This window comes from Petromyzon marinus, chromosome 23 (genome assembly GCF_048934315.1).
Source record: "Petromyzon marinus isolate PM22_M1 ecotype Great Lakes invasive population chromosome 23, UKy_Petmar_22M1.pri1.0, whole genome shotgun sequence".
NCBI classification, from domain to species: domain Eukaryota; kingdom Metazoa; phylum Chordata; class Hyperoartia; order Petromyzontiformes; family Petromyzontidae; genus Petromyzon; species Petromyzon marinus.
This window is the reverse complement of record NC_133689.1, coordinates 1,298,790-1,326,029: the sequence shown is the minus strand read 5'-3', so window position 1 is coordinate 1,326,029 and position 27,240 is coordinate 1,298,790. Positions and strand designations below refer to the sequence as shown.

At 53.0% G+C, this 27,240-nt stretch overlaps 1 protein-coding gene across 2 annotated transcripts; it reads right to left on the bottom strand.

The window, feature by feature from the left end:
* Positions 1-13,743: 13,743 nt before the first annotated feature.
* Positions 13,744-19,601, bottom strand: LOC116945133 (transmembrane protein 200A-like). Of its 2 annotated transcripts, none has more exons than XM_032959297.2 (2): positions 19,459-19,601; positions 13,744-16,801 (listed from the first exon to the last, which is right to left on the bottom strand). In XM_032959297.2, the coding sequence occupies exon 2, from the start codon at positions 16,781-16,783 to the stop codon at positions 15,227-15,229; it is 1,557 nt and encodes a 518-aa protein (XP_032815188.1). In that variant the 5' UTR covers positions 16,784-16,801; positions 19,459-19,601; the 3' UTR covers positions 13,744-15,226. The 2 variants fall into 2 exon arrangements, with proteins under 2 accessions (XP_032815188.1, XP_032815189.1); XM_032959298.2 differs by having other exon boundaries at positions 19,451-19,591.
* Positions 19,602-27,240: the final 7,639 nt, after the last annotated feature.

Here is a 27,240-nt window from a genome sequence, read left to right as displayed (position 1 = left end):
ATTTTTAACCTTCATTTTTCTGAAGCTGGTAATCTTTTTGATAATGTATTGGGAGTCACCCCTGCTCATGCAAATTCCTACACCCCTGTCCAAACATTAAACGAATTTAGTTTCCAGCCAATCCACGAAAGTAATGTTCTGAAACAACTGTCCTACCTCAAAGGGTCCTCCTCTAGCAGAGCAGATAGTATTCCCGTCTTTGCTCTACTAACTGTTGGTCACCTAATATACACACCTATAGCCCATATTTTCAACCTGTCCATCAAAGAAGCATCAGTTCCTCTCGAATGGAAACATTCCTATGTCCGTCCACTTCACAAAGGGGGCCCTAAAGATGATCCAAATAACTACCATCCTATCTCAATTTTGTACCCGTTGATGAAAATTTTTGAAAAATTATTGACCTGCCAAATTAGCAGTTTTCTGTCCACCAACAATCTACATCTAAAACAATCTGGGTTCCGAAAAAAATACAGCACCACATCTGCGGCATTAGACTCTCTGAATCATATTTAAAGTAGCCTTGATAATAAGCAGTACTGTGCCTGTCTTTTTCTAGACCTGTCCAAAGCTTTTGATACAGTAGACCACAACACCCTGCTTAGTAAACTAAGTTGCCTCGGTTTTTCTGAAAACGCAGTAAAATGGTTACAAAATTACCTCTTTTCTCGCACCCAAGCTGTATTCATAGATGGTTGGAGGTCAAACAGTGTTAAAATAACAAAAGGGGTTTCACAGGGTTCCATCCTCGGCCCCCTTTTGTTCTCTCTTTATGTCAATGACTTCGGCACTGACCTGGATCATTCCAGGGTAAATCTTTTTGCAGATGACACGATACTGATTACTGCTGGCCGCTCTCCGGATGACGTTATTGCTAAGCTACAGGGTGATTTCAACAAACTACAACATCAGCTAGTTGCTCTTAAACTAGTCCTGAATACCTCCAAAACCAAGGTGCTATGTTTCTCACCAGCACTAAAGCACGAAGTTATTTTTCCCCAATTACATTCCTTAAATAATTATCAAATAGAGCAAGTTAAGATCCATAAGTATCTTGGGGTCATCCTGGATTCAAAACTGAATTTTTAAGATCACATTGATTTTATTGGTTAAAAAGACAAAAATAAAAATTGGTTTTCTGTATCGACACAAGCACTGCTTCCCCTCAATGTTCCGTTTGGAATTGATATAAGCTACCATACTGCCTCTACTTTACTACTGTGACATCGTGTATAAATCAGCCCCAAGTACTGTATTGAAGAAGCTTGATTCCATCTATCACTCGGCCTTAAGATTTAAATTGAACTGCCCATATAGGACTCACCACTGTGATCTCTACATTGGGTCAAACTTAACATATCTTAATGTTCGACCGCTTGTGCACCAGACCTTATTTATTCACGATGTACTTACAAAAAAATCCGCAGACTACCTGCTGGATCTCCTCTCTATTTCAATGACCAAATTTAACCTCAGGTCTTCGCTCATTTACCAGCTTCACATTCCCTATTGCCGTACAAAAACTGGAGGAACTTGAATCACTACCAATGAGATCTTCTCTCAAAACTGTTTTAGAGGAGTTGTACACCCCTAGCTGCCACTGCTATTCATTGGCGTAAAATAAAATAAAATGTTTAGCTCCGGATGACGCTGCAAAGTATTATCTGTATTTTGATTTAGCGTGTTGATCTTAAAGATGCATTGAAAAATTTGATACCCCGACTGATGCTTCTGTTGTTGTGGAGTAACTCATGAAGCCAGCTATGGCTCTAGGATTTGGTGTTGCATGTTATTTATGTAGTTTATTGTAAAAATTCGGTCACATTCCCTGTGATCACTGTTACGTTGCAATTATAACTTTATTTTTTGGCGATTTGGAAAGCGCTTTTGGTTTGGACATGTTTGTTTTGTTGTAGTACGGAGTTAGACTGATGGCCTTGATCTAAGTTTTCTTGTGGTTGTTGTTGTTTGACTTGCATCCCACTGGGATTTTTTGCACACAGCGTTGGTGTACGGTGCTTTTTTCAGGAATATTTTGCTGTTTTTTTCATGGATTTTCTGTTTGCACCGTCAAATAGTCACTTTAAGATGTTTTCTTGTTCATGTTTTTGTTTTTTGTGCTTGCACCCGATTCAAGAGCCGAATGGCTCACAGGGCTATACCAAAATAAATAAACTGAAACTGATAACTGAGAGGAAGTCCACACTCCCCAGTACGTGCTGTCAAATGTCTTTCTGGGAATTCAACCCTAGGGCGATTTATGATCGTTCTCCAACTCGGGTTCAAAGTGTCCATGCGGCTCTTCTGCCCGCCCGTCTGAAACCGTGGTGGGGGGGGGGACATGATATCTCTCGTAACGACGATCGAATATGAACGGAACTCCAGTGTCAAGTTGTGTTGCTGTTAGCGACTGATCCAAGAGGAGCCGGGCCACACTGCTCACAGCGGTGCCCTCGCCGGGCCGTCAGAGCCACAAACGGTGCCCGTCCTCTCGCCGCGGCCTTCTGCATCCCTGCCACAAACGCTGCCGTTTCCCTAGCTAAAGACGCGCACTTCTGAGGACAGTGCTGGGCACCGTCACAGAAGACGTGCGTGCGCCCGACTCTTCGTGCTTGTTGCGACGTGCGCGCCAAGGCTTCGTTGCATTCCGCCAACGCGACGTATCTGCGTGTTTTCTACTCGGCAGAAGAATATCGCCCCTTGGTAGGCGAATTTGAAAGCGCACCCCCCCATTAGTCACGTTCGTTTTGTTTGTGTTCGCATTTAATGATCTTGCCAGAGGTGCCCGGTTCTTCTGGGAGACGGGGAGCTGATGGGATTAGCGGGGATGAAAGCCCAACAACTCGCTTGGACATACCTCCAGCGCCTGACGGGATAAATAATCAAGATGGAGATAGGCTCTTGGCTATGAAGAAGGGCTCGTAATGTCGCATACTCTGTTTTCCCTTTGTGCTTAGGCAAGTGCTGTTGACCGTTGCGTTGAGATGTTGTTTGTGTTTGTGCACCACGGCCTATCGCCCAGGCCAGGTGGCGGCTCTGCGGTCTCGTGAGCGACTCGCAATCTGAAGGTTGTGAGTTCAAATCCGGGTGGTGGATAACACGGAGTGTCTCTTGGTTGGGGGAAGTCAACAGTGGTTGTCCTATGGACAGACTCGTCTATGTCATAGCAATGTGGAATTTCCACCCGCCGGTTCAGAGCAAGAAACGGGAGGTGAGCACCCACCAATGCTTTCTGGTGCTCGTACGAGCGAGAAGACGTCGCGCTGGCTTTGACCACGGCCAGTGCAGGGTCACGGGTCTCGTGCACACGGCACGCCGCTGCTGGTTTTGTTCCGCAGGGTTTTGGAGGCTGATGCCCTTTGTTGTTTTGTCAGCGAGGAGTGATAGCCGTGAACAGCAGCGGCAGGTGGAGGCAGCGGATGTGAGTGGGATAGACAATGAGACGGGCGGAGAGAGAGAGAGGGGGGAAAACAAACGCTGAGAGCAATGCTAACGTCAATCAGATTGTGGACAATACAACGTCGCATATCCGACCGTCACAATATGGCAACCTTACGACCCGCACCCAGTGTGAGTGGTTCGTTGTGCATGGTCATTCCCAGCAGATATTCACATATCCGCCTAGTTGGGTCGGAGACGTGACGTTCGCCGTGCATTGAAGCTGTGGTGCGTCTATTGCGTGGTGTTGCCACATGGCTGCCCAGCGCAAACAGACAAAGATCCCCCGTACAGGCTACCCAGGCTGTTGGGGCAAGGGCGCACACAATGCACAGTACAGACACAGGCACTGTATGCATGTGTAGATGCACACAGCACAGAGACCACAAACATGTGCACACAGGCATACACACAACACACAGAGACAAAGGTATCCTGTATAGCCTACACAGGCTATTGAGGCAAGTGCTGTTAGTGAGCCCGCGTGAAGGCGGTCTGGCCTACGCCACACGGAGCTGGCTTTTCCTGCGCCAGTACTCACGTTTACACACCGCACCAGGTCCTCATTTAAGGATGAGTCGACCTAGGTGACTCAGGACCGGTTCAGATACCATTGATGTTTAGCATTGGCCAGGGATCTAACTGAGGAAGTTTGTAGTAGCGGAGTGCGCTGACCATGATGCTGCCGCTCCCCACACAGACACGTGTGGCGTTAACCACGAAGACAACGCCCCCCCCCCCCCCCCCCCCCGTATAGCCTTAACAGACTGTTGGGGAAATAACCTATGTAGGCCGGCACGACCATCACCAAGCCTGACCGCCTTTGTCTCCCGAGTGGCGATATTTACACACCGCACCAGGTACTAATTTAAGGCTGAGTCGACCTAGGGGAGGCCCAGGACCGGGTGCAGATAATCGTCACTGGTGAGCGGGTCGCCGAGTTTCGTAGCGCAGTGCGCTACCGCTCCCCACACCGAGCCACGCGTGGCGTTACAGCACACACTGACACTCACTCAGAGGCGGTCTCATCTGCTCCAACACTGGCATCTCGCCAGAGGAGCACGCGAAGCAGCATTTCTCTTTTCATGAAACGTTCCATTTGCTACGGATACAATGTTAATAAACCCCCTCCTTAAATGCCGCACGCGTGCATCTGTGTCAGCGTACACACCAAGCCTGTTGACCCCTCGGCTGCTGTCCAGCGCGCGTCAGGCTCCCAAATTGTATGTCCCCGCGTCAGAATGTGTAATTGGACAGAGCGGTGGCGCAATGGTGAGAGCACTGCGCTACGAACCCGGTGACGCGAGTTCGATTTCCGCTCACAGCCAACACCAGTGACGATTATCTGAACCGGTCTTGGGCCTCCCCTAGGTCGATTCAGCCTCAAATGAGTACCTGGTGCCAGTGTGTGTAGTAAACATCGCCACGGGGGAGACAAAGGCGGCCAGGCGTGGGGCTGGCCACCCACCCCCTCGTGTGCCGTGCAGACCTTCATAGGTGCTACTCGCTAATAGCACTTGCCCCTACAGTCTGGTCAAGGCTATACGGGGGATCTTTGTCTGTTGAGATGCATGACGCACGGGGTGGTGCAGGCCGATTGGCTGCCGTGGCTGTCGCTTGTGGCACTCGCGCGCACGCGGCACGGCACGCCTCGCGGTGCACGGTGCGGCGTGCAGTGGTGCAGCGTGTGGTGTGCAGCGTTTGGTGTGCAGCGTGTGGTGTGCTGCGTGCAGCGTGTGGTGTGCAGCGTGTGGCGTGCAGTGTGCATTGTGTGGTGTGCAGCGTGTGGTGTGCTGCGTGCAGCGTGTGGTGTGCAGCGTGTGGTGTGCTGCGTGCAGCGTGTGGTGTGCAGCGTGTGGTGTGCTGCGTGTGGTGTGCTGTGTGCAGCGTATGGTGTGCAGCGTGTGGTGTGCTGCGTGCAGCGTGTGGTGTGCAGCGTGTGGTGTGCTGCGTGTGGTGTGCTGCGTGCAGCGTATGGTGTGCAGCGTGTGGTGTGCTGCGTGCAGCGTATGGTGTGCAGCGTGTGGTGTGCTGCGTGCAGCGTGTGGTGTGCAGCGTGTGGTGTGCTGCGTGCAGCGTGTGGTGTGCAGCGTGTGGTGTGCTGCGTGCAGCGTGTGGGGTGCAGCGTGTTGGGTGCAGTGTGCATTGTGTGGTTTGCAGTGTGCAGCGTGTGGAGTGCAGCGTGTAATCTGCAGTGTGTGGCGTGCAGTGTGCATTGTGTGGTGTGCAGTGTGTGGCGTGCAGTGTGCATTGTGTGGTGTGCAGTGTGCGGTGCAACTCAAGGTTCGATGCGTATCGTGGTGCAGTGTGGTTGTACGGTGCAGTGTGTGGGGTGCGGTGTACCGTGCAGTGTACGGTGCAGGGTGCGGTGTGAGAGTGGATCGCGCTTTGTTTACCGCTGCATTCGTTTGACGCGGCGTGAAGGAACGATCCATAAGCTCATTCGTCTGGGTAAAGTGACAGTTAATAAAGAATCAAAGCTTTCGTGACTGCATAAATTACTCATTGTTTTTTTCGGTAAGGTCACGTATGTAGAAATACCATAAGAATGACGATAGACGATAGACAAAATACGTACAAGTACATTCTATTCACTTACGTCTTTCTTTCTCCTGTTAAATATTGGCTGTAGACAACCGTCCTTTGTTAAAGTTTGAGCTCATTCATCTGACAATAGCGGAGTGATGGAGCTTGAGATGGGGTTTAATGATCGTTAGCAGCATGCCATTGTTCCTTTGTTTCCTGAAAATCCAATAATGATCTTCCAAGGTGGCAGGGTGATTCAGGGGTCAGGTCGTCGAGATGGCATCTCTGAGACCATGGAATCTGGGCAGCCACACGTGGTAAAATCAGGATTTCAAGTGTAGTGATTTGATAATCTCACTCCGATCACTCATGAACGGACACACAAAATGACCATTATAAATTCTTTTTTTGCATAATGTGGCTTAAAGTCCATCTCCGCAAAGTAAAATATTTGTGATGCAACGATGAGTGAGAATGTGTAAGCCGAGAGTGCGAGGAAGGGTAGAGGGCGAGAGGACCACTCGAATGTTCTGTTTGGGAGAAGTCCCGTGGACGATCTCTGTGACACGAGAACCATCGCTCGGTAAGAGTTCTGGTTGCCATGGTTCCCATGGTACGATCCCAATAGCACAATTGGAACAGAATCACGCAAAGCAAACTCTAACATTCGTTTCAACTGTTCAGTTCGCTTGTATAGTTCGAAAGCTTTGGAATTGCAAGCTTTAAACCTTTCATGCGCGAAGTTCGGTCACCAGTGTAGATATTTTTTTGCCATTGCCTGCGACTTCATGCGACTCAACAATGAGTGCGGCGCTGCATCGATGTCTTTACTCCTCTCCTCGCAGTCTCAAGTCCCCGTTGGGCCTCGCCACGAGCCCAAAAGGGCCCCTCCAGACGACCAAACCCAGGACGGCGCCGTGGCATTCGGCAATGTGTCCCCACGTCCTGTAGCTCCCCGAGTTGAGGTGTTCTACAAACGATTTCAAGAGCGCGGCACCATACAAATTTATGACCCGGATTGTCCAAAACAAATGCAGCGTTCTCGGAACGCAGTGTGCCGCCAGTGTGCACCCGGGAAGGAGGGAATGCGGTGGATTCCTTCACTATAGATGTGCGTTTCTGGTTTTATGTGCTCATAAATGTTTAATGCCGCGAGCTGTGCTCTGGTGTATTTTTACGAGAGGCTTAGCAGCGTTCAGAAAACAATGTCAACGTCAAATAACCTCCCCGCGCAAATCAGCAAGAGGGAACGGATCTCATCTCTCGTCTCTTCTCACGGCCCTGAGCCAGTGATGCCAAATCCCTATTCGGCGATAAAGCCGCTTTCTTCTGGCCATAACGCATTCAGCCGTTGACTTCCTTGCACAGTTAAAGCCACCACACTGCGGTGTCTGGCCAGGCGGGATGGTACTTTGAAAAAAAAAAGCAGTATTTTTATTCCCAAACTAAAATGTTTTGGCCACGTTCCTGACTACCCGAGTAATGGGCGGGGCCACCTGTGTAGTGGGCGTAGTTATCTGAGTTATGGGCGGTGCTACCTGCATAGTGGGTGGGGCTACCTGCGTAGTGGGCGGGGTTACCAGCGCAGTGGACGGGGTTACCTGTGTAGTGGGCGGGGCTACCTGAGTCTTGAGCAGAGCCAATGTCTGGTATGGAGGAGGTGGCCCACTCAATGTGTTTGCAGTGCTAGTGGTTGAGTGGGCGTGGCTGTTTAGAAGTGGGTGGGGCTGACTGACGGAGGGCTGCCAGCTCACCATGAGTCCTGGTTGAACCCTCACATAAATGTGGCAGCTTTAGACAAAGTGGCACTTAAGAGGATGATGGTGATGAGGATTTCAACTTGTGATTGCTCGGGTTACAATATCATCAATCTCACCTGTCATACACACACAGACACCGTGGCGATAAGGAGCAGCCTTGGCAGTGTGATCAATGCTGCAGCCTGCTACGTGTTCATCGATGTTGGTCAATTGAGCATGTTTATTATCCTGTTTATTATCTGGCAATAAAGCACACACTCTGCCAGTAAGGCTATTTCTGTCCAGACTGCGGCATTCCCGTGGGCCACGCGCAACCATTGCACACGCCGTGGGTTTGTACACACTCACGGGCGATTGGCAATCGTTACCGCTTCATGTGGTGGCATTTCGTTAGGCTCTGGCATGAACAGACTCAGTGCCGTCACCCAGGATGGCTGCTGGGGCGAACCTCACTGTGGAATTCCCGTCCCCGCCACGAACCTGACTGCCGTGCAGTAGCTGCATGACCTGTGGTGCGTCCATATGCAGTTGTGTTGGCCTGAAGCAGGGTCCCCACATCTCTCACCACCGTGAGACCGCTCAGGACATGGGTGGCAGGACGTTGTCTTTTCTCACCCAATCGTCCCACGATTGTACGGGTTCGACTGCTGGGATCTCATCTCTCCATGAGTTTCTACTCCGTGTCTCTTCTTCCATCACAGCCACTCTCGTATCTCACGCCACTGCATCCTCCCATTCCTCCCTCTGCTCCCTCTGCCTTGCACCGGTGGCATCTCCATAGCCTCTCTAATCTATGGGTCTCCATTCGACTCTATGGGGCTCTTTGTGAGCCTATGGGTTTCTGTGCGAGTCTATTTAGAGTATTTGGCTGCTATAAATGTCCACATGATAAGCCACTTCGTTGAGCTATCATTTGTGGCCAGATCGCTTCTGAAAAAGAGTTACATAGCTCAGCAGGCCTTATCTGGTAAAATAAAAATAGTTTATTTAAACAAATTATTTATAAATGTTTATTTAAAGCTTTCGTGACTGCAGAGATTCGCATTCTTGGTTCTTTCGGTAACGTCACGTAGAAGGGAAATAATAAAAGAATAAAAATATAAAACAATAAAATTATCAAGACGTTTCGACTGCAACACAAGCAATCATCAGGTGCTGTTTTCACAGCAAGAAAATTTGAAAAAAAATTCTTGCTGTGTTTTTCACACCTGATGATGATTTCTTGTGTTGCAGACGAAACGTCGTGAGAATTTTATTGTTTTATATTTTATTATTTGATTGCTTCCCTTCTACGTGACTTTACCGAAAGAACCAAGAATATGAATTATTTATAGTTTAATTTCAATAGCTTCTTTGGCTCATGACTTGAGATGCCCAGAGCACAATCGAGATAACGTTGGGAAAATAACGAGGGATTGGAACTGAACTTGAGAGTGGTTATTCAAAATACCCCCAACAAAAGTCTCCACGTAGAGCAATTATAATGTCTCACTTCTGCCAAATCTTCAAATACACAGTTATTCAGAAATTATCATGATTTTCAAAAACAAGGCCGTCCCCCTTGGGAGCTGAAAGAACAGCAAATGAGATTCATGCTCATTGGCAAGTCGGTTTATATTCTCCCAGCAGAAGCCTTTGAAATGTATAAATAAAACGCAGGCTCAGCAACAGTGTAATGAGGTCCTATTAACGTGATGTGTTGTTTTACGCACGTGCCTTGAGAATGGGTAAGAATCTAATTGGGGATTCCGCAGCGCCCTGGTCCACACTGGATGGTACGGATGTAGTTTTGTTTCTGCTGCTTAGAATCCCTCCCCACGTGGGGAAAAAAAATCACACAACGGTACAGCACTTACAATTCGAGTGATTATAGTCATTAAAACCTTCGCCCTCACGACTACGATTTATGCAGATGGAGAGTGGTGAGAGACGCGATCATGGAAAGTGATTTCAACTGAAATATGTTTTAAAATAATGATTCCGATGGGTTAAGCAGCTAATTATTACGCTTGGCTACCGAGGCATGGGAACTACTCATTAGCGGTGCAACTTCCGGCAGGAGCGTCGCCCTTTTTAAAGCAGAGGACGTTGCATGAATCTCCGAGATGGTCGCTGCGAGCGGCAGACGCGCCGAATATAGCGTGGGGAATCACGGAGGAGGTGGCTGAGAAAGATCGTCCTGCAGAGCTGCATTAGAGGCGTGAATGGTCGTTTGATGTCGAGGGACAGACATGCTGAGAAATCAGTGCGGCACTCTCCGTTAATGATACGGAGAGTATAAAGAGAGCCGTGCAAGGAACCGTGCGCGACCGAGCCGACACGCGGACGCACGCGCAGACTCCTTTGTTGCCAGGCCTCTGCAGAATCTTGCGTCGCCGACGGGAAGGGCTTTGCGTCTAACCTGAGGCTGCTACTGCGGGGCACAAAGGCGAAGCTTGCGATCTACGCGACACATGAACGCCGACAACGGCACCGTGATCACGCGGCGCCTCGCTTCCCCTTGGCTGACGCTGCCCTCCGGGTTCTCAGAGCTGGGGTACCTCGTGCGTGGATGAGCAGGAGGCCGAGGGGCAGCCAAAGCCTCGTGGCTGCAGCAGATCGACCGTGACTCTTGCGACTTGGGAAGAGAAAGGGGGCTCGCGTTGGAGCTTCGTCAACAGGGCCCCTAGGAAGGGGGCTCGCTTGGGAGCTTCGTCAGCAGGACCCCTAGGAAGGGGGCTCGCTTGGGAGCTTCGTCAGCAGGACCCCTAGGAAGGGGGCTCGCTTGGGAGCTTTGTAAGCGGGACCCCGAGGAAGGGGGCTCTCTTGGGAGCTTTGTCAGCAGGGACCCCTCGGAAGGGGGCACTCTTGGGAGCATTGTGAGCGGGACCCCTCGGAAGGGGGCACTCTTGGGAGCATTGTCAGCGGGACCCCTAGAAAGGGGGCTCTCTTGGGAGCTTTGTCAGCAGGGACCCCTCGGAAGGGGGCTCTCTTGGGAGCTTTGTCAGCAGGGACCCCGAGGAAGGGGGCTCGCTTTGGAGCTTTGTCAGCAGGGACCCCTAGGAAGGGGGCTCGCTTGGGAGTTTTGTCAGCGGGACCCCTAGGAAGGGGGCTTGTCTGCAGTCTAAGGAAGTCTTCGTAGTGTATTGACACAGGCCGGAATGTAGTGTTTATGCTCAGCGTGTAATTAGTAAGAATTCCGGATTAAGTGCTACATGAAAGTTAGGGTTACAAGCTTTACAAGTGCGTATTGTGTGAGGATTTAATAAACGCTCCCATATCGAGTGCTGAGCCGAGCGGTGTAAGTGGGGTAATTGTCGAGGCGGGGGTGCACGATGACATCGACGCGCCCGCCACATTTCACAGAAGATGACCAAAAATCACCGAGTACCGTACAACAATTCCACAAATTAAAATTCTCAGCGTTGCGTCGCTCCGTTGCTTCTTTGCGCACTTTTCAGTCATCCACTAATGAGCGCGATTCTTTACTGTCACGGCAGGGAGGGTATGCGTCCACAAATAAAAACACCACGTGCACTCCGCTTCTTTATTCGCCAGCTCTTTACAACGCTGTTTTTGTTTGGCTTAGTTCAATGTGTGCGATAAATAAAAACCAGCAGCAGTAGCCGTCATTCACCACTAAGTGACGGTAACATGACCAAAGCGTCTGTGCCAGGCTAGGTGCACTTTGAGGCCATGGGAAATGTGGAAGGCTCGTCGCCATGAGGTCAGTCGCGGGGCAGACCCAGGTGGTATGGGTTGACTGACTGAGATGACTGACAGATGCATCACCTGTGCTCCCCACTGTGCTCCCCACTGTGCAAACTCGCTGGGTTTTAGCCCACCCGGCACTGCGTTCGTTTATTTTACTAGAGCAAAATACCCCCCACCCCCACTGCTTGCGGGAGCGAATACGCATGCAGACCACCTGCGGTGTGTTTGAATGTGTGGAAGCATACGCACTACCTGCTGTGACATGATTCGCGTAACTTGGGTCAGTCACAAATAAAAATGGAAAATAATATGAAAAGCGCGCAACGAAGCGTCGAGAGGTTCATGCTTGGGATGTGCACATCGAGAGACGGGATTAGAGAACGCAGGCGGCATCAGAAGGGTCAGGAATAAGGCTGAGAGAGCTTGGGCAGGCCTCGTGGACAGAAGGGGCGACAGCCGGTAGTCAAGACGAATGACAGAGTGGCAGCTAAGGGATGGGATATGGACGGAAGCGTCCCCCCCGGGAGACGGAGCGGTGAAATCGGCTCGTGTGCATGTGCTAGGTGGATTATTACATCGCAGCAGTATTGCGAGAGGTGGCGGCGGTGGCGGCAGCGGCTTAGGGAGGTCTTCATCCAGCAGTGGATTGACCGTGGCTGACGACTACGACGATGGATGTGAACCGCTCTGCTGTAAGCTTCCACTAATGAAACCACAGCACATGCGGTTTGCATCTTTATTCATTATTCCTGCAAACGGGGCATTGCGTTGGTCTCGTGCATGTGTGGTGTGTGTGCGTCAATAACATTCCGTTCGCTGGTGATCGAGGCCAAACCCTTTGCATTGCCACGCGATATAAATTGTGGCATTTCAGCGCCCGACTACTGCGTTGGGCGGAGCTGTCAACATCGATGCAGTTGAGCGGGAGGTGTCGTTAGAGTTTCTCAGCCCCTGGCGGTCGGCGCAGCTGTTAGCGATTACCAAATGTTTCCACGAGAGGAGGAAAAAAACCAGCAAGCGGAGAAACGCGTGAACTCAGCAATGAGGAATGGGTTTGTGCCAGTGCAGTGATGACAGACAGCTGGAGGGTCGTTGAGTGGAGGCGCCTGAATGATGGCATTGGGAGGAGCTGCTCTAGACGGAGGTTGAACTCTCTCCCTCCAACCACCCCCCTCTCTACGAAGGTTTTCTCGGTTTCGCTGTGGCGGTAGCGCAGCTCTCCGATCTGGTTTTTGTGTCGCGTTGCTTCGACACGAAGTCCGACGTTTTTCTCCCGAGTGCTGGGAAGCACGTGGATGCTAAAACGTCAGATGTCGTCGCCGAAACGGCACGCGCGGCGAGAGCTGAAAAACACGCCGGGTAGCCCGCTCCCGTGTTCGACAGCCTCCTCCGTCCACGCGCTCGTCTGGGTTGAAAAATCGGTGAATGTGACGATGTGGCTTACGCTCCAGAGCGGATCACAGCGGCTGAGCGGGCGGCCTGTGGTCGCATCTGCGACACTAAAACTGCGCTGCTGCCACGTGGCGCACGCGTCTTGATTCTGTGCTTCTATTCTGAAGTCAGCAGCGAAGTCGACAGCCCTTGTAGGCCCCGACCCTTCCTCTGTAGGCCCCGACCCTTCCTCTGTAGGCCCTGACCCTTCGTCTGTAGGCCCCGACCCTTCCTCTGTAGGCCCCGACCCTTCCTCTGTAGGCCCTGACCCTTCGTCTGTAGGCCCCGACCCTTCCTCTGTAGGCCCCGACCCTTCCTCTGTAGGCCCTGACCCTTCGTCTGTAGGCCCCGACCCTTCCTCTGTAGGCCCCGACCCTTCGTCTGTAGGCCCCAACCCTTCCTATGTAGGCCCCGACCCTTCCTCTGTAGGCCCCGACCCTTCCTCTGTAGGCCCCGACCCTTCGTCTGTAGGCCCCGACCCTTCCTCTGTAGGCCCCGACCCTTCCTCTGTAGGCCCCGACCCTTCCTCTGTAGGCCCCGACCCTTCGTCTGTAGGCCTCGCCCCCTTCCTCTTCAGGCCTCGCGCCTTCCTCCGGATACAGTCCTGGGCTGTGGTGGGGGTCGTTGGTGGGATGGGGGGGGCCGCAGCTCCACGACGACCCTCACCGTTCCTCTTAAGCGCCGTGGTGAGCAGATGCCGCTGGCTCACTGTGAGAACGTGGGCCGATGTCTCTGGTATGGGACAGGGGTGGGGGCCGTTTCTCGCGAATTCTCTACCCATGTTTACGACACCAAATCCATATTTATCCTGCCTCTCTCGAGCACCTAAAGGTGCACTCGTTTGGAGTTTCTGCTGCTGCTGCCGCATCGCATCAGCGATGAATGTGAATCGATGTTGGTAGGAGAGGGCTTCCTTTTATTTACAATGTACAAAATGGAAACAAAAAAAACAGGCCTTGCGGTGCGCTGCCGGATAAAGAACTGTCGGCGCTTACGAAGAAGCGCTGTGGCTCACAGGGTGCGTAAAGATCGCCGTAAAGGTCGCATTTATTACGTGAACTAATGAAGCATGCGGCGATGAAAAGCATTCACTTTGGGCGACATGAATTATTCAGTGCCCACGAGATGCGATTACACGAGTTTATGTAATTATGCTCGATTACTGTTCACGTTTCGTAGCAAATAGCCTTAACCCTCTCACAGCGCAGCGCTGTCCGCTGACTCGAGTGGACACGGCGATACGCACTCTGGGGGGGGGGAGGGGGAAGAAAAACCCAAAACGTGAAGAGAATACAGTTTTAAGATGACGGACGTTTGCGCACGTGGATGCAGATGTTACTGTCACAGGTCATCGTTCAGCTGTTGGAAAAACAAACGCAAGCCACTCATCGGCAGCTGCGTCCGAACGGCTTTTAGCAGTGGCCTAGATATTGAGTGTGCAGACGGTGCAGCTGCACCGGGAGCCTACGGGGCGGAAAGGGCCCGTGTCAATCACGTTTTAAGCCACTGGGATGTTGGTGGAAAGGTTAATGTTGAACCCAACTGGTGCCATGTCGTCTCGTCAAGAGGAGCAGTTGGCTGAACAAAATGTCCAATTGTACCGAAATGTACAAACCTCCCACGGGAAACTTCACTTAAAAAAAATACAGATATCTAAACATGCACCGTCAAAACGGCTGTTACAATAATCGCAGTACAAAATTCCAAATCACAAAATGTGTCGCTAACGGCGCATTAGTGTAATGGCACCCCACTCAAATGCTGCGATCTCAAATACTGGCGGTCAAGATATACAAAAAATATGACGGTGGTAGTTACAAACATATCCTGTGTGATGCAGCGCCCAGTTTTAAGTTACAGGCCCCATGCACCGGAAACGTACAAAGTGTGTTACAAAGTATTGGCACTGCTTGAGTTGAGACGTATATATATAAACGCTATCTTCAGAATGTACATACATGGATTTTTTTCAGTCAAGTAAAATCTCTCATCAAAAGGTTAAAGGCATACCCCTGCAACTGCTCGCTCTCACCATTGCTGGCGGAAGGGCCTTTGCTCGAGGGAAAGTAGAAGAGCCCCCGCTGGAGGGAATTTTGGCCTACTCTTCCACGCTGGCCAGACGTCTCGGAAGAGGTGGGACTACCCACAATTTACCCCACCGTATGTGACTCGCCGATCGATCAACCGTGATGAACCCACGCGTAACGCTTTGGGGTGCACAGAGGCAGGGGGTATTTGCTTTAACCGCCACGCTGGGAGACCGATCGAAGTGGCGACCTCTGGGTCGCAAGTCCGCTGCGCTGACCCGTTGCACCGCGGCAACGTAGCGCGACCGTCTCGTCGTGGAGAGTCGACCGTCGGTGACCATCCGTCCGCCTTTAGAAATCCATTTCCAGCGAGCCGGGCACGTCGCAAGGGTCATCGTCGAAGCTGGAGTTGTGCGCGAACTTGGAGATCATGAGCAGCTTCTCCTTGTTCGTGTACTGAGCCTTGGGCTCGGGCACCGCCAGCCGGTCCACGGCGTCCACGCGCCCGCCGCCCTTCGTCCAGCGCGCGCAGTTTTTGGACGAGCCGTAGAAGTTCTTGCCGTGCCCCACCGTGATGGTCACCGTCTGCGACCTCCTGCCGAGGTCCGGAGACAGGTCCTGCTGGGCTGGCAGCAGGAGGTGTGCGGTGCCCGGGGCCTTGCTGGAGCACGCCGAGGAGGAGGAGGAGGCGGCGGCGGCGGCGGCGGCGTCGTTGTGAAGGCTCGCCATGTACGAGCGGGCTTCGTAGCTCTCGATCAGAGGGTCCTCGCCGACCGGCAGGGAGAGCGTGTTGGAGCATTGCAGTCTCGGGGCGGTCGGAAATTCAGGTCCTGCTATGGAGATCGCCTCGGGGTCGGCCCCCTCCAGCTTGTCGGCACCCGCTTCCGGCTCCTCCGGGTCGTCGATGACGCAGTTGTTGAGTTTGATGATGGGCAGCGACAGGGTGGTGATGGAGGACGAGAGGCTGGACTTGCCGTGGAATATCTCCAGTTTCTCGGAGGGCTTGCTCTTGAACGGGCTGCCGAGACACATCTCGGAGATGATGAGCAGCGACGTGGATAGCATGGTGTTGAAGGGCGCTTGGAGAAACTTAAAGTGATGCTGCGCCGCGACCTCGCGCTCCGAATCTTCCGACGAGCCCATCCCGCTCGCCGTCCAGGGGAACAGCATGTAGAAGTTTGGCGTGGGCTTCTCCGCCGGCTGCTCCTGGCTCTTCGTGTCCTGCTCGTAGCAGCTCGAGAAACTTCGGGACAGGTTGCTGGTGCTCACGCTCGTCTGGACGTGCGGCTTCTGCTCCGACAGCTGGATGTCCCTCAGCGTGATGCCCTTGATGTCTTTCTCCCGGTTTTCGTACAGCGCCGCGATGCCGCAGATGAACACGAAGATACCGATCCCCATGGTGAGCGGGCCCAGGATCTTGACGACGTAGAGGTAGAGCTGCTGATCCAGCAGGCCCACGACCTCGCTGCCTCTCGTCTGCCCCTCCAAGCCCGTGGTGTTGTCGTTGACGCCACCGCTGCCGTCTCCTCTGCTGCTGTTGCTGCTGCTGCTATTGATGCTGCTGCTGTTGTTGTTGCTGCTGCTGCTGTTGTTGTTGTTGCTCTCGGCCAGGAAGGAAGAGCCATTGGTGCTCGCCGTGTGGTCGTACTTGGGCCAGTAGCCGATGATGGTCACCGTGATGCCAATGAGCACGATGGTGACACCCAGCGTGGCGCAGCCGGTGGAGAAGAAGCAGGCCTCGATCCGGTGTCGAACCCGGACGGCCCTTTGTCTGAGCGGCAGCCTCACCGACTCGTACTTGCCGCCCTCGCTGTCGTAGCTGTGCGCGAGGTGATGAGACAGGCTGCTGCTGTTGTTGTTGTTCTGGCCGGGACAGCTCTCGGGCAGGAAGCCGCCAGCTGTTGACATGTTGCCTCAACGCAGCCTCTGCGGGACAGTCGCGTGCCACAAAGAAGAAGAAGCGAGAGAGATGTTTAAAGAGTCGCCGATTTTTTTTATAATTGACGAGTTGAACACAATGCATGCACTCACGAATACACAGATCCCCCGTATAGCCTTGACAGTGCTGTTAGCGAGCACGTCAACACAGGCACAACACACTCCGAACGCTGGCACCACGCCCGGCCACCTTTGTCTCCCAAGTGGTTGATGTTTACAGACCGCGGCCAGGTAGACTGTTGGCAGTGAGTTGAACTCGGGTCGCTGGGTTCGCTGCAGCGCTGTCTGCTAATCACTGCTCCACGGCTGCCCGTTATGAGTAACGAAAGACAAAGATCCCCCATGTAGTCTTAGCAGATTGTAGTGAGTGGCCAGCACCACGCCCGGCCGTCTTTGTCTCCCCAATGGCGATGTTTACACTCATTTACGGCTGAGTCGATCTAGGGGAGGCCCAGGACCAAGTTGTTGGCCGTGTGCGGGAATGGGAACTCGGGTCAAACACAAGTCCACACGCGGCAACACACATTCAGAACACACACGTGGCAACAAACACACAGACACAACACACTCCATCACACAGACCGACACGTCAACACACATTCAGAACACACACGCGGCAACAAACACACAGACACAACACACTCCATCACACAGACCGACACGTCAACACACATTCAGAACACACACGCGGCAACAAACACACAGACACACAGACACAAAGACACAAAGATCCCCCGTGTAGCCTTAACAGACTGTAGGGGCAAATGCTGTTAGCGAGCACCTATGAAGGCCGGATCGGTACACGAGGGGGTGGGTGGCCAGCACCACGCCCGACCGCCTTTGTCTCCCTAGTGGCAATGTTTACACACCGCATCAGGTACTCATTTGAGGCTGAGTCGACCTAGGGGAGGCCCGGGACAAGTTCAGATAATCGTCACCGGTGTTGGCCGTGAGCGGGAATCGAACTCGGGCTGCCGCGTTCATAGCGCAGCGCGCTAACCGCTACACTACCGCTCCCCACCACAGACACAACACACTCCATCACACAGACCGACACGTCAACACACATTCAGAACACACACGCGGCAACAAACACACATACACAACACACTCCATCACACAGACCGACACGGCAACACACAACAGACACCAACATAAAACACTCGCCACAAAGACAAAGACCCCCCGCATAGCCTGAACAGACTGTTGGGGTAAGTGCTCTTAGCGAGTAGCACCTATGAAGACCTCTACGGTAACACGATGGGGTGGGTGGCCAGCACAACGCCCTTCCGCCTTTGTCTCCCTAGTGGCGATGTTTACACACCGCACCAGGTACTCATTTGAGGCTGAGTCGACCTAGGGGAGGCCTAGGACTGGTTAATCTTCACCGATGTTGGCTGTGACCGGGAATCGAACTCGTCTCACCGGGGTTCATAGTGCAGTTCCCGAACCGCTGCGAGACCGCTCCAGCACACGCACACTCACACACTCACTATCACACTCGCACACTCACTCTCTCACACACACGCACACTCACACACTATCACACTCGCACACACACTATCACACTCGTACACACACTCTCACACACTCACTCGCACACTCACTCGCACACGCACACTCACACACTCACTCGCACACGCACACTCACACACACTCGCACACACTATCACACTCACACACTATCACACTCGCACACACACTATCACACTCGCACACACACTCGCACACACTCGCACACACACTCGCACACACACTCGCACACACACACACACACACTATCACACTCGCACACACACTCGCACACACACTATCACACTCGCACACACTCACACACACTATCACACTCGCACACACACACTCGCACACACACTATCACACTCGCACACACTCACACACACTCACTCGCACACACACTATCACACTCGCACATTCACACACACTCACACACACTATCACACTCGCACACACATTATCACACTCGCACACACTCACACACACTCACTCGCACACACACTATCACACTCGCACACTCACACACACTCGCACGCACACTCGCACACACACTATCACACTCGCACACACACTATCACACTCGCACACACACTCACTCGCACACACACTATCACACTCGCACACACACTATCACACTCGCACACACACTCGCACACACACTATCACACTCGCACACACTCACACACACTATCACACTCGCACACACACAGTCGCGCACACACTCACACACACAGTCGCGCACACACACACACAGTCGCGCACACACTCACACACACACAGTCGCGCACACACACACACAGTCGCGCACACACACTCACACACACACAGTCGCGCACACACTCACACACACACAGTCGCGCACACACTCACACACACACAGTCGCGCACACACTCACACACACAGTCGCGCACACACAGTCGCGCACACACTCACACACACAGTCACGCACTCACACACAGTCACACACACACAGTCGCGCACACACTCACACACACACAGTCGCGCACACACTCACACACACAGTCGCGCACACACTCACACACACAGTCGCGCACACACTCACACACACAGTCACGCACACACTCACACACAGTCACACACACAGTCACGCACACACTCACACGTGTACCGGCGCAGCAGCAGGTGGTGGCGGTGGTGATGGTGCCGGAGGCTGTCGTGGTCGCATCGCTGCTCTGTCCGCGCCTCCACGCCGCGCATCGCCCCGCGAGTCGTCGTCACTCAGCTCCCAGGGCCCCCCCACTCCCCCGGCTCCCCGCAACTCCCCTGCAGCACCCAGCCCCGTGGCCACACGGCTGCTCCAGCTCCCTGCTGCTAGCCCGTGCCCGGCATCCTGGCGCAGCAACGCGCCCAGAGGCGAGGGATCGGCGTCCGGCCGCCGGTACCCAGCACGGTCCGGCTGGGGCGAGGCGAGGGCGACCTCGCAGGGGAGACGCTCGGGTCGAGCGGGCAGGTGAGGGGAGACGCCGATGGAGGTTTCGCTGCGAGGGAGACGCGGGTGGGCGAGGAGACAATTGGCGAGGAGGAGGAGGAGGCGGCACTTACGCGGCGCGCTCGGCTGTCGAATGTGGCCCCTGCCAGAGGCGCGGAGAGGAGGAGGGAAGCGGAGGGAGGAGGAGAGGGCAGAGGAGAGAGGCGGGGAGAAAACGAGGCGAGGAGGGGCGCAGGTGAGGGGAGGGGGCAGATGGCGGGATGAGAGGCGAGCACGCGAGGGACGCAGGTGAGCAGCTGAGGGGCGGCGAGAGAGAGAGAGAGGTGAGGGGAGGGGAGGCAGGTGTCCTGGTGACGGGGATAGGTGAGGGGGTGAGAGAGGCGATGGAGGAGGAGGACTGCCGCTGCGGTTGGAACTGCGCTCCGTGTCCCGTGGCGCTCGAGTGATGCCGCTCACTGGCGCCAGCTCGCTTTGGTGATGCTGGTGTTGACGTTGTTGATGTTGCTGCTGTTGTTGATGTTGCTGCTGTTGTTGCTGTTGTTGATGTTGCTGCTGTTGTTGATGTTGCTGCTGTTGTTGATGTTGTTGATGTTGTTGCTGTTGTTGATGTTGCTGCTGTTGTTGTTGTTGCTGCTGCTGTTGTTGTTGCTGCTGCTGTTGCTGTTGTTGATGTTGCTGTTGTTGATGTTGCTGTTGTTGATGTTGCTGTTGTTGTTGATGTTGCTGCTGCTGCTATCAGCGGTGTGCCAACATTAGCACCGCGCGCCGTCACAATCCGCCTCCCCTCAGCCCTCGTGCCACTCCACTGCTGGATGAGGGCCTCCCCACACCTCGCGGGTCTTCACCCCCGCTGCATGTTGGTGCGCCTCGGTGGAGGTGGAGCGTGGACGTGAGAGCAGACCACAGTGCAATAGATGTTGCAGCGTCCTCTGCTGCCCACCGCATGGCCACACCGCAGCCTATAACACCTGTTATGCCTGGTATTGAGCACCTAGCCAAGCACCATCCAGGTTCAAATAACTGCTGAGCTTCCGAGGTCCGGCGAGATCGGGCGCGCATGCTCAAAGGGCGATTTAGCCCTCGATAATAAAACACTTAATACCATATTTTCCGGATTGTAAGACGCACCTTTTGGCCCTGTATTTTGCACAAGAGTTGGGGGTTCAACTCATAACCGGCTAGGTGTGTGTGTGTGCCCAGATTTATACTAGCTGCATGTACACCGGGCACAATGCCAGTGTGGAGAGCGTCTTACTTTCCTGAACAGCGTCGTATGACGCCGAGAATACGGGAATAACGAACGTGGTAGTATTATAATAATGATCATCATCATCATGATTAGCCTGGCGCTTGCACTGACTGGAAATAGCGAGTGCCACTTCTCTCGGCACAGTGAACAGGCGGTGAGCGTGACTGTGGGCTCAGCTCCCCAAGCAGAGCACCAACACAAATCCGACAGCCACGCACAACAACCACCCCTCATGACACAATCATCATCATCATCACCGTCGGACGTGGTCCATCCACTGCTGGATGGAGGCCTCCCCCACGCCGGCCCCCCATCGCTCGCAGGTCCCGCGATGCCACCCACAATCCACTGCACCACCGGAACGTAGATCTGGTTTTCATCGCTCCATCTCCGGAATACTTTCTCGGGCGTGTTTCTCCACCCCTTCACGATCCCTTCGAGGCATGGCGTGTCCGCCGCGGCCCAGTGGCACTTACTGTCCTCAAATAAATGTGACGTCTCCTGTGTGTGCGGCGCAGCGGTTAGCGCTACGCTGCGCTTCGAACCCGGTGGCCCGAGTTCGACTCCCGCTCACGGCTACCAACACCAGTGGCACGAGTAATTAAACCGGTCCGGGGCCTCCCCTAGGTCGACTCAGCCTCGAATGAGTACTTGGGTGGTGTGTAAACATCACCACTGGGGAGACAAAGGCGGCCGGGCGTGGTGTTGGCCACCCACCCCCTCGTGTGCCGTGGCGGCCTTCATAGGTGCTGCTCGCTAACAGCACTTGCCCCAACAGTCTGTTAGAGGCTATACGGGGGACCTTTGTCTTTGTTCTCTGATCGACGCCTTCTCTTCCTGTCTCAATGTCGTCACCAAGTCATCCGTAAAGCTCCCGAGTCTCGTCAGATCTCAGAAGCTAAGCGGTAACGGAGTCTGCTCACAGTTTTTACTCAGCCGTCAGTGAGTGCCTGATGCGGTCGGGCAATACAAAGGCGTCCCAGCGTGGTACATCATCTCAGCGTGCCCCATCCTGGCTTCAATAGGCGGTCACGAACAGCATTTCGCCCAGCAGCCAGCTCTTTGTGGGTTACCAGGAGTGTGACCGTGCAATTATTCATCGATCATCAATTATGTAGGTCCCAGATAGCAATCCAGTCAATTCAATTATATTGATCCACCATGATCAATCCACTGCTGGATGAAGGCCTCCCTCCCCACGCCGTGAGAGTTGTTTGGGCACACGAGAGTGAGATAATCGTGCGTGAAGACAAGGTCCCGCGCGATGGGCTCGCTCAGCCACTAGAGGCGCTGCAGGATTCACCCCTGATGTTCAAACTCGGGGAAATCGGTTTTATAAAATCGCAAATCTGCACCTCCAGATGTTCGGGGGATATCTGTTTAGTTTGCCCCTGCGTGTCTTTATTAACAACCCGAGTGCGTGTCAATTCCCCCGAGATGGCTCCATCGCTGCTCATATTGCCAGCGGCAAATGCCATGTGTGTCTCGTCGCAGGAATATAACGGTTGTCTTGCATTAGTACGGCTCCCCGCGTGGTCGTGGGGGGGGGGGGGGTATTTTGACCATACCTCACCGCGATCGTGAGTGCGGCTCGGTGAAGGCCGAGCGCATAGATGCAAAGCTTAGAAGTGCAGTACAACGATGGATTCTGCTGCACTGCCCTCTTTTGTCGTGGACCCGTAGTCGTTGCTGACAGCCTGCGTCTGCACGGTTGTCAGCACTGTCCAGGCTCAAGCTTGCTTGGTCTTCGAGATCTGACGAGATTGTGCGCCTTCCAGGTGACTCATTTGGTCATCGGCACCTACATCATCCATCGTGATCATCATCAGCCGTGAACAATCCACTGCTGGACGATCACCCTCACCCCAAGCAATCTCTATCACAACCCCGCCATGGGTAAATAATCCACCCTCGCACGCGCCACACGAACGGATTCCTTCGCTCCATCTCTCCTCGGCGGACGCCCTCCCAGGCGCGTTGCGCGCCCCCGACTGCCACTCCCCACACCCCATGGTTCTCGGCCACCTTCTCGCCGTGTCGCGCGCCCTCTGACCAGCCCCGCTCGCTGGCCTCCCACGCGTTCTGCCGTTCCAAAGCCACGCAGCCGGTCGGGCCGTGCCCTCCGCTGCGCTCGCTTCAGCAAGCACAACGGGCGAGTGCCCTGGACGCCGATCTCGAATCTACCAGCAGGGAATTATATTCGAATCTAGTTTGGGGGTGGGGGGGGGGTGATTATACATTAATAACCCTGGAATTCTAAAAAAAGAGAAACGATGTAAAATTGCATCAAGCTGCCAGGGGGCTGGGTGTGAGGGTGAAAAGTCGCGGATTATTGGCGAGGCGCGCAGGCGGTGGTGGGGGGTCTCACGACAGCATTCCAGCAGCAGCAGCGCGGTGTTTGTTCATCCTCGGTGTTTATTTATTCTCGGTGTTTGTTGGTTGGGCTCTGGGAGGTTATTTAAGGGCACGTTTGGGTCTGCGAAGGGAGACAGAAGCGTTGGGTATCGAGCGCGAGTGATCCAGTCATGATAATGATCTCTCCATCCAGACGTCACGACGAGCAGCGGCGGCGAGGCAGGAGGAGCCCCGTCCGTGTTAGAGCAGCGCGCGTTCAACGAAGCAGCCACAGTCCCAAAGAGGCCACTCCGTAAATTGCCTGCGAGCAGGCAGGCGAGGGGGAAGAGGCGAGGGAGAGTGATGGGAGCCGGCGGGCTCCTGCCATTACCGTCCATCTCACTCGTGGACATGCATCGACGTCGTAGCTCCATCTCCAGGGTGGTCGTCCTCGTGGACGCATTCGTGATGTAGAAATCCACGTTGGCAAAAAGCAGAGTCGCTGCTAAACAGAGTGCGTGCTTGCAGGACAGAGAGAGAATGTTCGGGTGGTGATATTGCCAAATGTGACCATTACAAACAGTAGCGCAAAGAGTTCAAATAGTTCCCCGGATGTTGTGCTCTGCCCACGTGCTTTTTAAAAGCATTGCGAAAGGCTCAAAGCGTAGCGACACCTTCCCAGTGGGCTACGGGACGTGTTCATTGTTGGTACGCGGAAGGCACAGATGGCCAGCAGGGTGGTGCTGACTCAAGGTCCAGCTGCTGTTGTACCACCGCCTTCGTGCCAGGCCCATATCCACGGCACACATCTTTGTTTGTGACTCAGTGACTAATGGTGGTCTACAACGTTTAAAACAAGCTGATATATGGCACATTTTCCTACTCAATCTTGGAAATGAGAAAATAATCATCATAATCCCAATATAAAAAAAAAAATCGAAATCCATTTTTATCTGATTTGTTCCCCCGCAAATGGTGATTGGTTCCACTCATGATTATGGTAGGGTCAGCCGACAGTTCTTACTTGCTTCAATTCTCACACTAAACATCGAGATATATAAAACTCGCCTTTTGCCCGTCCAAGGACGGGTGTATTGCAGTAAATCTGAAACTTGCAAGCGAAAAGCACAGACCTTTGACGTGATATTCATTGCATCCATTCGTGTGCAATTTGTAAGGGCGCGGTGACACAGAATTATTTCATTTCAAGGTTATAATCCCTTGTTCATCGTGACGTCCTTTTTACTTTGATGTCTCAACAGCGTTACGGAGGTCGCGTGACGTGAGGGTTCTGCCTTTGTAGTGAGGGTTGTAAGTTGACGCCCAGGAGGGGGGAGGAGGCGCCTCGCCCCCATGTGGAGTGACGTCAGCCGCTAATTATTAATGGGAGGGGGGGGTGTCCATTTGGAGGACGTCACCTTATAATGATTATTAATGAGGGGGGAGGGTGCTCCATATGGAGTGACATCACCTGTTCATGATTATTAATGGGGGTGGGGGGGTGCATGTGGCGGACGTAACCTGTTCATGATTATTAATGAGGGGGGCTGGTCGTTGTGGAGTGACGTCACAAGCGTTAAGGCATTCCTGGGTGATCATAGTAGGTATAGACCTATTGTTTGTAAACCAAATAATGTTTGTCCCATAGAGTCTGAAACTATAACCGACAGAAAGTTGATAACGTCCGCTACTGCTTACTAGCTACACATGAATCCACTGTACAAGTACCACATCTGGTTACAAGCATATTATTCAGTGTCAGACCTCCATCAGAAAATATGTATTGACAGCCTTGGTCAATCCACTGCTGGATTGAAGGCCTCTCCAATCTGCTGCCATCTCTCATGATTGTGTAATTCAAAGATCCCCCGTATAGCCATATCAGACTGAAAATTTAAGGAAATAAAACCATTGCTATATAGCCTTAACAAATAAAACCATTGTGATAGAGCCATAACATTCTGTTAAGCCGTAACATTCTGTTAACATCCTGTTAAGGCTGTATCACAATGGTTTTATTTTCTTAATTTGTCAAAATTCAAATTTTGAAATATTTCTCTACATCTGGATATGTAGGAAAGTGTGCTGCCTCGTGGGTGTATAAAGTCATTTGATTGAATCTCAGAATAAGTTCTGTAATACCCGCTTCAACAGGATGTTCTCTGACATGGGGTGATGCACGAATGGATACTTCATCTCACGACATGATTCCACTTGCCCAATTGTAATGACATGACGAGAAACTTGTCAGAACACCCGAGGATAGCCACTCATTGCATTCACAGTAACTCCACTGTCAATGTCCCTGTGAACTTCACTCATCGATTCCTCCACCCGTGTTGACGACACGGACTACCGGGCTCACTGATTCCTCGTCACCCATACCGTGTTCAACCACTGACATCGATTCTTGACTTTGAAATCTCCCCCCATCGTCATCGTCTCCTGTCCAAGCTCTTATAATAATAATGATGCTCAATTTAATATTTTAACGACGCATTTTAGGTCACCGCAAGGGTTTAACGATACATGTATACTTACGCGTTCTAACCCCCCCCCCCAAAAAAAAATCTGTATTATGGATGATATTGGTCACGAAAGCCAACGTGTTAAAATTGAGCAAGTTTACTCTCATCTCGTACAAATGCGATAGCGCCATTTGTCGCTAACCAATGGATGCGTTCGGCCCTTGGGCCCCCGTGGCTCGTGAGCGGTGTCAAATAAGAACGCGCGATGGTGGCCAGAGGCGAGGGGTTAACTGCCCGGGCCCACACAGCCGCCAGGCGTGGCCGCGTGTCCGCGTGTCGTCGTTGTGACGTCGAGCCGCGCTCGTCGTGCGTCACCCACCCCGCCTCGTGCGTGCCCAAAGCCTCCGTGCAGCAGCAGCAGCGGCGGTGGTGACGGCGGCGGGACCTTATCACCCTGCGAGCATCGACTCGCGCCACGGATATTAAAAAAAAACCTTGACATTCTGAGCGCGAGTAGGTCACCGCGCGCCGCTGTTGTAGGATAAAAACACCCACACAACACACACACACAAAACACACACACACAAACACACACAACCGCCCTGCAATAAGCGGTGACCCACCGCATCTCTCCGTCCCCAAGCGGGCCACCACCGCAATTTAATAATAACAACCCATAGCCGGTGGCCGCTGATAACGTCTGCAATATTGCCCCATGCATTACCAGGGCGCCGTGACATTTTGACATTTAAATTGTTTAAGTGCATGGCAGCTTCATTGCTGCGGGTGGCGAGTGTGGCGTCTTACAAAACGCCGGGGAAGGTGGCCGGGGTTATGTGGAATGGTGACCCCGGTGGCAGCGTCATTCACTGCGCAGTTTTCTAAAAGTAGAAGTAACGATCTCAAGGAGTCAGATTGTAGAAACAGATCGTAGAAACCGGTTGTACATCGGCGACGCACAGCACCCTGCGTTCATTCGCAAGCTTCAAATCGCCTCCCCCCCCCCCCTCGCAATTCGCGGGTACTTTATTTCAATCGCTCTGATTAGCATCGTGCATAGTCAATCACGCATTTGTGTCCCGCATGCTTGACCTTGGAAATTTCCAATTAACGCGTTTTTGATCAATTCACCGGCGTGTTCATCTATTCGGCTGTGCCGTCGCCGCCAGAGGGAGTGGGTTGTGAATCTGTGCCGACTGTGCCGCCCAGAGCTCACGGGGTGGCGGGTGGCATTGTTCCGGTGGGGAAGTGGGCTCTGAATTTTGAAGCCAATAAATCGAATGTCTTTTCCATAGTCAGCACCCCACATGTTGTGGGGTGGGGTGGGGGGGGTATTTACTGCACCATGCTGAACGGTATGAGCATATATTCACAGAACAGTACCGTACAACAATGCATTTGGCTGGACTG

Coding starts and splice junctions, on each gene's coding strand:
- LOC116945133 (XM_032959297.2), bottom strand. CDS start 16,783: ATGTCAACAGCTGGCGGCTTCCTGCCCGAGAGCTGTCCCGGCCAGAAC.